This window comes from Lepisosteus oculatus, chromosome 8 (assembly GCF_040954835.1).
Source record: "Lepisosteus oculatus isolate fLepOcu1 chromosome 8, fLepOcu1.hap2, whole genome shotgun sequence".
In the NCBI taxonomy this organism is placed as follows: Eukaryota; Metazoa; Chordata; class Actinopteri; order Semionotiformes; family Lepisosteidae; genus Lepisosteus; species Lepisosteus oculatus.
In genome coordinates this window covers 50,103,135-50,116,794 of record NC_090703.1, presented here as the reverse complement: position 1 = coordinate 50,116,794, position 13,660 = coordinate 50,103,135, and the positions used below count along the sequence as shown (strand labels likewise).

At 44.6% G+C, this 13,660-nt stretch overlaps 1 protein-coding gene across 1 annotated transcript; it reads right to left on the bottom strand.

Moving 5' to 3' along the window:
* Positions 1-589: 589 nt before the first annotated feature.
* Positions 590-6,084, bottom strand: cdx4 (caudal type homeobox 4). The gene is made up of 3 exons (XM_015351570.2): positions 5,393-6,084; positions 1,795-1,940; positions 590-1,514 (listed from the first exon to the last, which is right to left on the bottom strand). Exons 1-3 carry the CDS (start codon positions 5,832-5,834, stop codon positions 1,206-1,208), a joined length of 897 nt encoding a protein of 298 aa, XP_015207056.1. The 5' UTR covers positions 5,835-6,084; the 3' UTR covers positions 590-1,205.
* Between the last annotated feature and the right edge of the window lie 7,576 nt (positions 6,085-13,660).

Here is a 13,660-nt window from a genome sequence, read left to right as displayed (position 1 = left end):
CTTTGAATGTAAGCGGGAAATGTACTTCTTAAACTTAGTTTAACTTTAACTATTCTTCTCTTGTTGTCATTTCTGATTCTTATACACCCTGAAGGCTGTTGAATTTATTTAACCTAGAAGAGCCTTCTGGTCCTTTCTCGTGGTGCCGTCGGGAAACGTCAGTCGGCTGTTTTTCACTCGAGATAGTTAAATCAGTGGGCTAAATGTTATAGTTTAGTCTGACGTGAAATTTCGTTGTAAAACAATTATTGTCCAACAGAAAATAACGAAGCGTAATCCAAATATCACAAAACTACAACGTCTCATTCTAGGATGCCAGAGAATAATTTAGCTCCACACTTTTTTTTAATATTATTTAATATAAAAAATACTTGAAATACTTTAAAAATAGTCACGTCACGAAGAAGATTATCACGATCTTATGGATGCAGGATATTTACTCAGGTTCAACGTTCATAGTGAGTCTTTCATATTTCTAACACTCAGGTCTCCAATCTCCTCCTCAAACTAGACGATTCCCTCGTTTGCGTCACATAGAGGAAAAAAAATCACTCCTTAATTGCAAAAAAAAAACAAAGGAAACATTTTTATTTACAGCACTGAACGTTTGCACTCAAATGTACCCGTATTAACTCGACGTATAAAGAATTGCACCTGCCTCACGCAGGCATCGAAATTGTGCGTCGCCCCAGAGGGCACACGACCTGCAGGAGTCGGTTCTGTGCAGGTTCGGTGCGCCAGCACAGCCTCAAAGCCCTTAGTCCTTAGTCCCGTGCAATTCCAGCACTGATTGGAGAAATTCCTCTTGGGAAACATAAGGCCATTCACGTTGGACTTCTTTAAAACATCTACCTGAATCAGGCTTTCTTTTTTTTTTACTTTAATTTACAAACATTTAAAAGTATTTTTTTTACATTCACCATACATACAAAAGAACGATATTTATATCTTCATAAACAAACCAAACGCGAAGAAACGATCTACCAAAATAAAAAAAGTTATTGTGGTTCTGAGAACACTGACGGTGGGGACGTTTTGTATTTTCTTTTTATAAAAAAATAACTAAACTACGTAGTAAAACGAAGAAGAGCCTGCAGCAGTTTTTTTTTTTCAGTCACAAAAAAATTCGACTCGCACTTTGCATTTGTATCCTGTCGAAGACGGTTGAACATCTCGCTCTGGAGAGTTTGGAAAAAAGCGGGAGTTTAAGTTGGGCAGAACTGCCTGCTCAGTGCGTCAGGGTGCTCGGCCTGGTTGTACGTCGCCAGTTGCGACTCCTTTTTCACGGTAACAGTAATTTGCTGTATATTTCCAATGGGTGGTAAGGTATTCATCCCAGGTGGCTGGTAAATCGACCCGTGAATATCCGAAGGGCTCAATGGAGGTGGGACCGGGAGAGGACTCACTGACCCCGGGTCGCTGTGTACCGAGCCTCCCCTGCCGTCGGACAGACCCATCTTCTTCTTGATCATCTTCCTCTCTTTGGCCCTACGGTTCTGAAACCAGATCTTCACCTGCAGAGGGAAAGAGTTGTTAAATTTTAATGATTTTTTTTGTTTTTCCATCGGGGAACGGCGTTAATGTCATTAAATACAGGGGAAACTTCTTAACCCTTGCTAAACGGGGGTTTTCTTCTGCAATGCCTCAGAAGATTAAGCCGTTGAATTGTGAGTGAAGTCTGGGTAACTCAGATCTAAATATCTTTCAGGCGTCAGGATTTTACTCCACTTACACTAAAATAGATTCCATCATTCCAACAATTTCCCAAACCCCTAGAATCTGGACTCTTTCTACCTGTCGCTCCGAAAGTCCGAGGTTCACCGCCAGTTCTGACTTCCGTCTGATAGTGATGTATCTGTTGTAATGAAATTCCTTCTCCAGTTCCAGTCTCTGGTGATCTGTGTACACAACTCTGTATTTCTCCTTAGTCCTCGTTTTACCTGAAACCGAAAACCATTTTACACAATTTACACAATTATTTTACACAACGACGCCAACAACAATTACTCGTGTTAATATGGAAATTATTTATATTGCATTGGTTGTACAATCCACCGGGGGTTTTAAGTGTTTTAAGTGTTCTGCATTACACTGTTTTTACTATTGGCCCGGTGAGGATAAAGAAAAATGTCCACTGTATGTGGACAATGAGATCACCATGGCTGTGGTTTTCCTTATTATCCTAACTCGCACACGACCCTGCAATCATGCGGGTTAACCCGAGTGTTTTTGCCGGTTTAGAATAGCACCATTCGTAAGTCTTAAAAATAATTCCAGGAGATTATTTTGCCTTGACTGCACATCATGAATCATACAGCACCAGGGGGCACTTCAAAATACAACCGTCTGTAATAAAAACATAACACAACTTTAAAAAAAAAACGGATAACATATTCCGTGCATGTGGTATTTTTCTCGAATTTGTGAAAAGTCCTTAAAACTCAATTTAAAACGTGTAAATCCGCGAACGCTATCTGTGTGGCCATTGGGCTCAGTAAATGATCTGGCGTTTATCCCAGTTAGTCACACTGTTCCAACGCCACAGCAAAGTAACAATTTCGGCTCTTCAGTGTCATTTCCACTGTACACCATGCAATGCTAATGCGTAGTTATGCAAGATGCTACGTGGTCATAGTTAAAATGGCCAAAGACACGTTTGCATCTGTAACATACTGGCAGGAATCGATTGACGGTAAATTATAAAAAAATATTACGAAAAAATGTTGTGTAATGTGGGGCTCTGTTTCGCTTCGTTGCCAGATGCCTGTAAATTGTGTTTCTGGTGTTCTTTGATGTGACTTTTTGAACAAACTGCAGAACAAAGCCACTCATAGACGTTACCTAAACTCCATTGATGTGTTAAAAGGCAACACACGACTCACAAAAGAGCTACAAGGCGATAGTATCGGGGAGCCCTCTCAGGCCTGGATCAGGATCAAGCCTTCGTGTTTGATTTACAAACCATAAACAAAGGTCGGCGGGCTTTCATCTCTGGGAAAAGGAATTAAAACCACGACAGGATTTTTTTAACAAAATATTTTGCAGAGAATATGAGATTATCGGCGAGAATACAAGATAATGCTGCATAGTTACAACCCGTTTCGTTTGTTTGTTTTTTCCGCCCGAATGTTAAGTTTATAGAGTTTCAGCATCAGCGTGAATAAAGACACCGGGCTCATTCTCGTTTTCCGAAATTGAAAGTATTCCAGGACAAATAGCAACACATCTCACAGGACAGCAGCCCGCACTGAATTGCGATCGATATTTTAAAAATTTAAAAGCCTTGTGCGTTTTGAACCATAGATTTGCCTCCAGTGTGCATTTGAAATATCTGCCTACGGTTCCTTTTCCCTTAATAAACGATTTGCATTCGAACAAAACTTGGTATTTTATGCGCAGAATTGTGGGTTAAATTTCAACAACCTTTTTGCCGATATGAGCAATGCTTTCAGACTGTATTCAGTTTGGCCATAAAATTCAGGGAGTCACCACTCGAGACAATGCGCCAGGGACAAGAGATCTTTATTTGCTGTGAAAAACGTCACCCTTTCCGGCAATATAACTCTCGGAAGAATAGGAACCGAGGAAGAGGTTCGGGTGCATATCAAAGTAAAACTGAGTGTTGAAAGGGCACCGCCGCCTGAATATGACAGATAACCCTCAAAACCTCAGGACAATGTAGCTCTGGAGAAAAAAAAAATAAGACCTCACATCTCGTTTACGGGAGAAGGGACATTAGCATTACAAGCGCTGCTGGCGCCTCGACCCAACACCGGCTTTTCCACTTCATACGCGGAAAAATATACAGACAACCCCGACCCTTTGAACCTGCAATTGAATGCCACAAGTGTACAAAAATACTAGTAAAAATAAGGATAGTAAAACCTCATATTGCGAGGAAGCCGAGGTCAAAGCGCATACTACCACACGCCAATAGATCGTGTTTATCGCCTTCGCCAGCTCTCATTACTCATTTACATTGAATTCCCAGACTTCCGTTTCTATTATTATTATATATATTGTATATATTTATTTAAAAGTTTTTTAGTTGTTGTTAATGATTGTCGATACGAACAACACTGGATCTAATAAAAACGATTGAATGTCATAAGAGAGGCGCAGTGTCATCAATGAATTAAGTTTTAAAACAGTATATTTTCACGAAAAGCTGAAACCATTTTGCCTCATATAATTGAGGAAAAAACGTATCCGTTAAAATCGATTTCAGTAAATAGTGTGTATATAGCTCTTTAAAATAAAACAGCAGCAAAATAAATAGAAAAACAGCGAACCATTTAAAAATATTTTACAGAATATTTGGAATAAATTCTGACTAGCCAAGAATAAATAGGTAATAGTGAATTAAGATATGCGTAAATCTGTAGCATATAGGTTTGAAATGTATATTGTCTAATGACATTTTCCGTGGTAATAACGATTTGATACATTTTATACAAATTAATTTGGAATAAGACAATCTCTAGTTCTAACAAGTCCAAGCGAACTATTTCAATTATAGCCTTTCCTGAAACCTACGAGTTAATTTAATTAAAACGAATTATTAAGCAAAAAATGATACTTTCTCAATTGGTTTACTGAATGGAAAACGGTAAACACGAGTCCTTCTTGGAAATATGTTGTTATACACGTGAAAATATCATCATTTATAGGAACACATGTACGTGAAATTGACACATAAACAGTGTTCAAATAAATAATCACGTCCTTTGACAAATCACCGAGACCAGTTCACTGAGGTTGAACACTTCTCAGATTCACGAGGAGCAGTACTAGATTAACGGATCCGCCTTCAGTTTCTTTGCGATAGTTGTCAAAGTGGGCATACTTTTTTCCTGGGACATGCCTATCTTATTAAACCCAAATATCAAGATTAAGAACAAGGTTAACGCCCTGAAAACCAATTATCAAGGAGCAGGGAGCAGTAAGTCATCTATTACAGGAAACTACATTTTTAAGTAAATGTATTCTGTTCAGCTGTAAAAAAACACGCTACCCGTTTTATTGACCATTGCAACCACGGTAATAATTGTTAAAGAGCTATTACTACTACCAGTAATACTAGTAATTATAATAGGTCGTTATAGGTAACATAATAATACGCAGCGATAAGAAAGGGTATTATTATTTGGAGTGAAAATGATGATCACGGAAAACCTGCTTTTTTATCAAGAAACGACTGGATGAGACCGCAGATCAATCAGCAGGTAACAGAATCACAGAGTCTGTGCAGTTCCAACAACAACAACAACAATAATAAGAATAATAATAATAAGAATAATAATAATAAGAATAATAATAATAAGACGCACTCTTGATTTTACGTTTTGCGTTCTTTGTCAGTATTTTACACGTGCGGCTGCCCTTTCCTTACCGGTTGATGACGACTGCACAGTTTTTCTCATCCACTCGTAGGAGTTGCGCCTCTCCCGCTCCGGCGAGTGCATCGCCGCGGCCACGTTCTCCGGGGGTGGCAGCTGCACCCCGGATGCGGGAGGGTGCATTGAGCTGTAGTCGGGCGGGGGGCAGTAGGAGACCTGCCCGGGCGAGGAGCCGTTCATGGGCGCAGGCAAGGAGTTCGGGGGTCCCAGGCCGTAGGCGCACCAGTCCTCCCGGGGCGCGCCGTACGCGGGGCCCCAGGGGCCCGAAGACGGCGCGGGATTGCTTTCCATACTGGGCACATGGTGGTATCCCGTGTAGTCGGAGTACTGCGGTGTAGAAACGAAGTTCTGTGCCGGCAGGTTGATGCTGGAACGGCGCACAGGTCCTTGGTGATACATACTGCCTTCTTTTTCCAAAAGGTATCCCACGTACATGTTGAGAAAAGGCCCACACGTCCCCCCGCCGTCCTATGGCGACATGCTGCTGTCCCCGGGTGTGCCGGACTGACTTCTCTCAAAGCTCCAACGCCCTCCAACACTGCTCCGGTCTCTGCCGTTGTCCGCCGCGACTCTGGGGACTGCTGCTGGTCAGGCGCTGCACTGGCCGAAGTGTTTCAATCACACATGATTAAGGCGCTCTTGACAGGCTGGCTGGTGGCAACGCCATAGCGAGGATCCCCTGACGTCAGATGAGTCCTCCGACCCGTGAGATTTACATTCAAATGAAGACATGACAACCCCGCCAAACTCACCTTGCTGCCTGCCTGCGACCCCGCTCCTTCCCCCTCCCTGACACGTGTGTGTATCTGAGCCGATCTCAGCATCGGCGCCAGGGACGTCACCGCCATTCCTTTATTAGCAGGAGAGCTCCTGCCTCGAGTGAGAGCCGGCCGCCTGAGTACCAGACCCCGCCGGGACGTTGATCCCGAGATCTCGGAATAAAAACACAAAATTAACACCGGAAATTGAAAATGATAGAGACCCCCCCCCCCCCCCGGGCGCGTTATTTTAAAGGTGTCACGGAATCACAACCTTTGAAACCACCACACACTGAAACGCGCGAGTCTCTACTGCGGTGTTATTGTGACTGGACTTCTTCCAGATCGGTGGAGGTGAATCCGTTAATTATCCCTATTGCTCAAAGCAGGTATTAGGTTTGTCATTTTTACGCGGTTTTCAAGGGCTGTCCGGAGCCGGCGACTACTTGACTGTGGGAGGGCCTCGGAAACGTGCATCTCTCCAGTCTCCTTCTGGCACTTTTTCCACTTTTAATTTCTGGGAGTTGAAAGTCACTATATTCTGCGAATGAAGTGCGACTTTTGATGTTGAGGCAGGACGTATGAATAAAAACAAATATAAAAAGAATATAACAAGAATATATATAATAGAACAAGTATATAATATAACAAGAATAAAACTAACACGACCCCTACCCCCTCCCCCCCCACACACACACACACAGACACACCGAACTACTGCAGTAGAAACACGAGCGAGCGGAACGTGTCGGGAGGAGTTCGCACGCTCGGTCCGCCTCGGGGAAGCTGTCAGTATGGGAACGTGACATTTCCACACTCTCATGCCCACGGTTTAAACGCCTCGCAGCCCGCGCGGGGGTATCAACTGGAAAAGACGGCGGTGCAAATTATAATGAGACCCCCCCCCGCCCCCATCGCGTCAAGGCGAACTTTTCCCATTCCGAGCCGTTCACACCTAAACACTTCAGGCTCACACCTCTCGGCTAATTCCGGTTGAAAGGAACCCGGACTTCCACCTCCCCTCCCTCAGCACTGCAACAGGCTGGAGATACGCGCCCGCTTGCCGCTCTGTGTTCACTCGGTGTGCGACTAGGACAAACAGGGCGAGAGAAGGTTTATCTCTGCGGAAGGTAGAGGAGAAGACAAGGTTTATCTCTGCAGAAGGTTTATCTTCATCAAAAACATTCAGGTCGAAGTATGCAGGCGTGCACATAGTCCAATATTGTTATATTCATTATAGCCCCAAGGGCTGACTATAGGATGAACAAAAAAAGATTGTTTTAAAAAAAAATGCAATACTTGATTCACAGGATGGCACTAAAATTACATTTACCACAGTTACACTCAAATCATAAAGAATATCATGACAGTGATATCACAGTTCCTCACGCTGGCGGGGGGCGTTGAGTCTTGGGGGCACCTGAAAGTGAGAGACACGGACCAGAGAACCGGCAGTGTGTTGAGTTTTAAAAAATGAAGGTGTTGTGCAAGGTGGAGGAGCACAGGAGTGTATGAACGGCAAAGCTACTGCCAGCCTGATTTTAAACCACTTCAGGATCTCAGGGTCCAAATGGACACACATGCTATAATAATAATAATAATAATAATAATAATAATAATAATAATAATAATAAACTTTATTTTATATAGCCATATATAAACTATCTGCCATATATAAACACAAGGCAGATTTCTTGCTGAAAAGGACAGAGTGCATGAAAGAACAACAGTGTATTAGGACTAATGGCTCAGTAAGGAGAGTCAAAACAAGACAAGTGTGTCTGCAGAGCAGTATCTGTTGTGGCCTATGCAGTCAGTACACACTTTGAGTTTTCCTCTCCCACGTGTGCTATATTAGTTGTTATTCCGAAGCTATTCCTAAAACCTATCAGGTGAATGTTTTGGTTCAGGTAAGACAGAATCAACTGTACCTTTCTAGCCATGTTGTTTCTTAAGTTTTTTTTTTTTAAAGTAGGATGGAATGATAAATGCCCAAAAATAAAAGTAAGAAAAACCGAGGATATACACGTTGGGCATTCAGAACGGTGTGGGCCAAATTTACTTTTCAATCGTAAGATGTACATCTCCACCTAAACAGGAGCGCTGTGCATCAAATCTTCCAGAGGCAAGTGGCCACGGGCAGGGTGATAGACACACAGGCTGCCCCAGACTGCCCCAGGCTGCCCCAAGCTGCCCCGGCTGCCCCAGGCTGCCCTGTTCGGTCAGCCAGGCTGCAGAGTGACACCGGCCTCCACAGCAGAAGCATTCCCACGTTCCCAGTGTTTTGGGTCTGTCCGTTGTTTTAATGGGCTCCCATTAGAGCTAGCAGGTACAACATAAGCTGTCAAAAATCAATTAATAATAATAATAATTAATAATTGCTTACACTTATATAGCGCTTTTCTCAACACTACTCAAAGCGCTTTACAGGTAATGGGGATCCCCTCCACCACCACCAGTGTGCAGCCCCACCTGGGTGACTCAATCAATATTTTGAGACATGCACTGAGCACATTGTTTTAAGAGCTAGTCGATGGCGGGGAATCTGGCTACAGGTTTCTACATTAACCCTTGACACTTTCTTGTCAACTTTTTCTTTTATTCCTCTTCACCCCCCTCCCCCCCCACAACCTAAGTGTTCACAACTACCTGAGCCCAGTGTGTGCAGTCAGGTCTGCTCGACACCAGTCAGGTGACCAGATCAGTCTGCAGTGCTCACCTTAGCTGCGACGAGCACAACAGCAGACATTCGGAATCTGTAACGTCACTTCAGGCAGGCTGTCAGTAAAGACCGGCGCTGAGATCATAAAGCCGTGATGTGTAGTGTGTTAGGATTATTGTTTTTCATGGTATTTCCAAGCTTCACTGGACAGGCCAAGATATTTTAAACTCTATGCAGTAAAGTGATGATTTTACCAGCACGCTCTGAAGGAGGAACATTACTGCCAAAGTCATTTCCTTAAGTACGTTAAGTGCGTTAAGTGTGTATTATGAATAATTTCACAGTGTTTTATTTTTACATTATATATATATATTTATATATTATCAGGACTTTACTGAAATAGAAATTTGAACTTTTCTTTAGTCTCACAATTGATTGATTTACAATACTAATGATATTTTACAATTCCAGGTTCATCCATACATTCATTTCCTAACTGCTTTATCCAATTCAAGGATGCAGGGGATCTGGAGCAAGCAACAGAAACAAGTCAGGATACAGCCTGGTTGGGATGTCAGTCCGTCACAGGGCACACAGACACACACACTTGCACCAGGCCCACTTCTTCCAGAAGACAATTAACCCACCAGGGTGTCCTTGGAGCACCTGGAGCACAGGGAGAACATAAAAACTCCACACAGACAGCACCCCCAGTCCACAACTGAACCCAGTTCAGCAGCACTGCTAATTCCAAGGTAGAAAACGCTGAGATGATAGAATATTAGGGTCTTATTCTCCTGCTGTTATGAGTCTGATATCCACTTTTGGAAAAAAAAAAGACTATTTGTGTTTTTTGCAGCTGGTTACGTAGGAAAGTCTTTAATTAGTGACTGTCGGGTAATCAAACAGGAGTAAGGCTACAGATGCTGATGTCTTCTGATGAGCGAATAAAGCTGAAGTGCGGCTGCCCTCTACCGGCAGAGTTAGGTTAAACATCCTAAATCTGGAAAGTGGGACCCTCTTCCTTTGCATAACGGTCTTCTGCTGCCCTCTTGCGGAAATCGAGCGCTTCACCTCTTCAGAAATCGGATGCAAGAAGACACGAAGGTTCAGGTACATACGATATATGATTTACTGGGTCTGTGGATCGCGAGAAGTATCCCCCTGGCGCTTTTTTCTATCTGAAACGATCGTATTGAAATATCTTAGTGAGCAATCTGTCCGCATCCTTTTTCTTCGAGCTTCAGCAGTAAGAAATGACGCCAGAAACAACAGAGGCTCCACCTGCCAGAGACGCAACCAAAGAAGAGGTCAAGCACGAAAAGTATAAAGTCAACCACACATGCACGAATGCACTCAGGATCAAGTGAAGGAAAGTGTCTGTAATTGTCTTTTCATAACATAAAGGTATTACTTCTTGCTTTCCGATTTATTGAAACGGGTTAGAATTTTATTAATCGGAGAACAGACACATATAGACATCAGCTTGAAATGAAACTGCTGCCACGTGGAAAGTGATTTATAAACCGGGTAGGTTTTTACACGTTTAGACCTTGTGATTTACGCCCGCTGTTTGTAGCGGTGAAAATGACGCACCATTAGCACGACTCCCTTCTGTCCACCAGAGGGCGCGGTTTACCCGAGCAATGCCAGCCGCGGACTTGTGCTCGCTGCTCAGCGGGACAGTGCGAGGATGTCCTCTCCTAGATTTTAATGCATCTTATTCGACAAGACACTCTTATAGCAGAATCTGAATAGGAAGTGTTTCATCGGATTTTATAGACAAAATATCTATATTTTTTTCTTGTAAAGGGAATATACATGTAGGGAATTTAAGTAATCATACCCATGCCCTACTTTTAAAACGTTTTAAAACGTTTTTCAATGATCGTAAACGTTCGTTAGTTATATTGTGTTTATTTTTAAATTAACCTATTTCTAGAAGGAATATTTTTACAAAGACTTTCGCCAAAATATCAGTCAGCCACCTCACACGCGACAAGCGTTTCAAGCTGAGGGGAAAACTATGATTTTCACAGCTCGATTTCTCCTCAGTATAGTAAAATCAACGAAATGTCCGGATCCCCACCGTTGCAGACAACAGCATTGTTTAAATACGAAAAACGTATTCAGTCAGTTATTAACTTCGGCATCTCTTCTAACCGCCTCCGAGTAATAATCTGAATCGATATACAGAGTCTATCCAACATGAGACCTGTCCCTGGGGAAAGAATGACTCTGGAGCTGGTTTGCTGGATGTGAAGAACAGATCGTCACCATCCTTCAGTGACCAGTGATGCAAAAACGGGCCAGTTACCTCAGGAGAACACTCTGCCAGACGCCACCTTGTTTAAAACACACTTTCACACGCTGTGCTTACAATGCACTCATGAACAGGTGACAGAAAGACAAGGTTTATTTGCCATCAACAGCGTCGAGGTCCCTTCAACGGCGCTAGGGGCCTCAAAAACACACGAGACACAGCGGCCGTTTAAATCTTCAATCAGAAACGTCCCCGGGCAAAACAGAAGCTCATGAAAATGGCATACCGGTTTGTTTATGCACACAGCAAGTGAAGCTTTTTTTTGTTGTTTAAGTTCTTGTTGGTCCAAACTAGGAAGTTCGCCCTCTTTGGCGTGTGCAAGAAGTATGTTTGATGTCGCTCCAGCCCGGCCTAGCAGCCCGGCACGTCGGGAGAGCGTCCGCCGGCGGCCCGGCTCCTTCCCGGCCTCTGTTCAAAGGGGCTGTCGGGGGAGAGCAGACGAGGAGCGACAGCGAAGGAAGGGCTGGGGTCAGGAAGAAGACGGGGCGGGGGTGGTGGTAGAGGGGCTCGTACACCCGAGTCCGCGGAGAACAATGAAGGGAACCAGAGAAGAGTCGGGGGTCGTGTGTGTCTGCAAGCGGAGCCGACAACACAGCCCAAAGCTGTGCGAAGAGAGAGGTTACCCGTGTCCGAGCTGCGACATCACTGGCGCTGAGCAAGGCGGGGCCTGACCCGAGCTGGAAAACCCACACCGCTGCTGTAGGAAGAGCTGGAGACCAGTAGGTGGCGCTCTAACCTCTGGGTCTGGCCTTTGCGCAGCAGTGTCCGAGTGTCGTGACATCCTGTCGTAGGAAGTGCAACCCTCTGGAAAGGCCTTAAATGAGGCCCCGACGTCTTGGCTATTAAAGATATCGCGACACTTTTTCGTAAGAGTGACTCTGGTCTCGCACGGTCGGGTCTCAAACCAAGCTTCGCCTTGAACTCAGTAGGTCAGGCGATTTCTCACTTTCTGGAATCAGCTGCGCTTTCACTTTGAGTGAAAGTCCATGATCCTTTGAAATAAAAAAAAACGCTATATAAATAGAAGGGATCCTTATTATTATTATTATTTTATCTTTAATTTTTTAATTTAGAATATTTAACAGCAGCAATTAAAAAAAAAGGTCTGTATAAGAAAGGGGGTGGAGCAACTGGAGGGGGCGCTGTTACTCAAACACCACCCCAAGGTGCGGGGACAGCCCTGGAAATATTCACCTTAAATCCGATGCAGGTGTTTGGGTTGAGCTACGTGATTGGGGAGAGCAGAGAGGGGACAGCAGTGTGTACGGGGCGACCCCAGCGCCCCCACAGCAGGGACTGACCGCAGTGAGACATTATGTGACCTAGATGGATATTTATAGAGGTATTGTTCCCTGCCAGCCGATGGACCTGAACATGGAGATCAGCCCCTTTCTCGGGGCTGACGTCTTCACATACTTCTTCAGTAAAAACAGGAAGCTCGGAGGTCTGCTCTGGGTTCAGAGCGCGTTTTGTTTCTTTCTTCGGCAGGGATAACAGGAAGGGTTGTCCGCCTGAGAATCGATACCAAGGTTTCTGTCTCCGAAGGTGCAGCGAGCGAGCAGACGGCTGTTCGAACCGGCAGGAGGACAAGGGTGTCCTGAGAGGCGGAAGCGCTGTTTACAATCGAACTGCACCGGGTCCCTTGCGCGCTGCGCAAACCAGCAGTCTGAGTCATGCGGGGTTATCGCAGCATACGTACGAGTTAAAATGATGTAGTCTGGGCTTTGGAGGCGCTGTATAATAAATTTAATTTGTCGTGCATAACATTCAGAAAGTACACAAAGGGGCTATTAGATCTGATGGCATTTTCTCTGACATGCCGGCATGGAGAATTTGTACAATTATCTTGATCATTTTTTTTACACCAAGTAGCTATTTCTATGTGACAGCAGATCGGTTTATTTTGTTTTTTAAAAAAGGACGGACTTCCAATCCCAAACTCCCACCTCCCACACCTTGCGGTATGACCTGTTGGTATGGATCAAAGTTATAACGAGGTGACAGAACAAAGAGTTTAGTGTCTTAACTGTCCGACTGTGGTCACGGAGGCCCAGCGTGTCTGTAGATTTTCATTCCCGCTCAGTTCTTGCTGACCTGAAACAGTTTCGGCCCCGACAGTGCTGGTGTACCAGTACCAGACCCCGGCTCGCCAGGTGCGGCTGCTTCTTTAAAGAGGCTTTCTTACGCCACGGTCCCGGAGCGGGACCGCCCTGCTGAGCTCGGCCGGAGCGCCTGGGCAGCGCTGTCGGGTGAGGAGTGGCAGGAGACGGGCTTTATCCTGAGGCCGGCAGCCAGACAGGGCAGGCCGGTCAGCGCTTCCTGCTGTGCTGTCGGAGCCGGGGCATTGCCACTGGGCAGGAGGGAGTGTTGTTCTGGGAACTCGCTCGCTGAACTCTCAGAAACCGACATCCGCAAGTCGTTTGTCGTTTGTGAATGAAGATCATCGAGCCCCCTGGAATTGTGACCCCTGGCCTGTTTGTTAACCGCAGTGCTTCTCCTCATTCGGACTGTGAGCTCT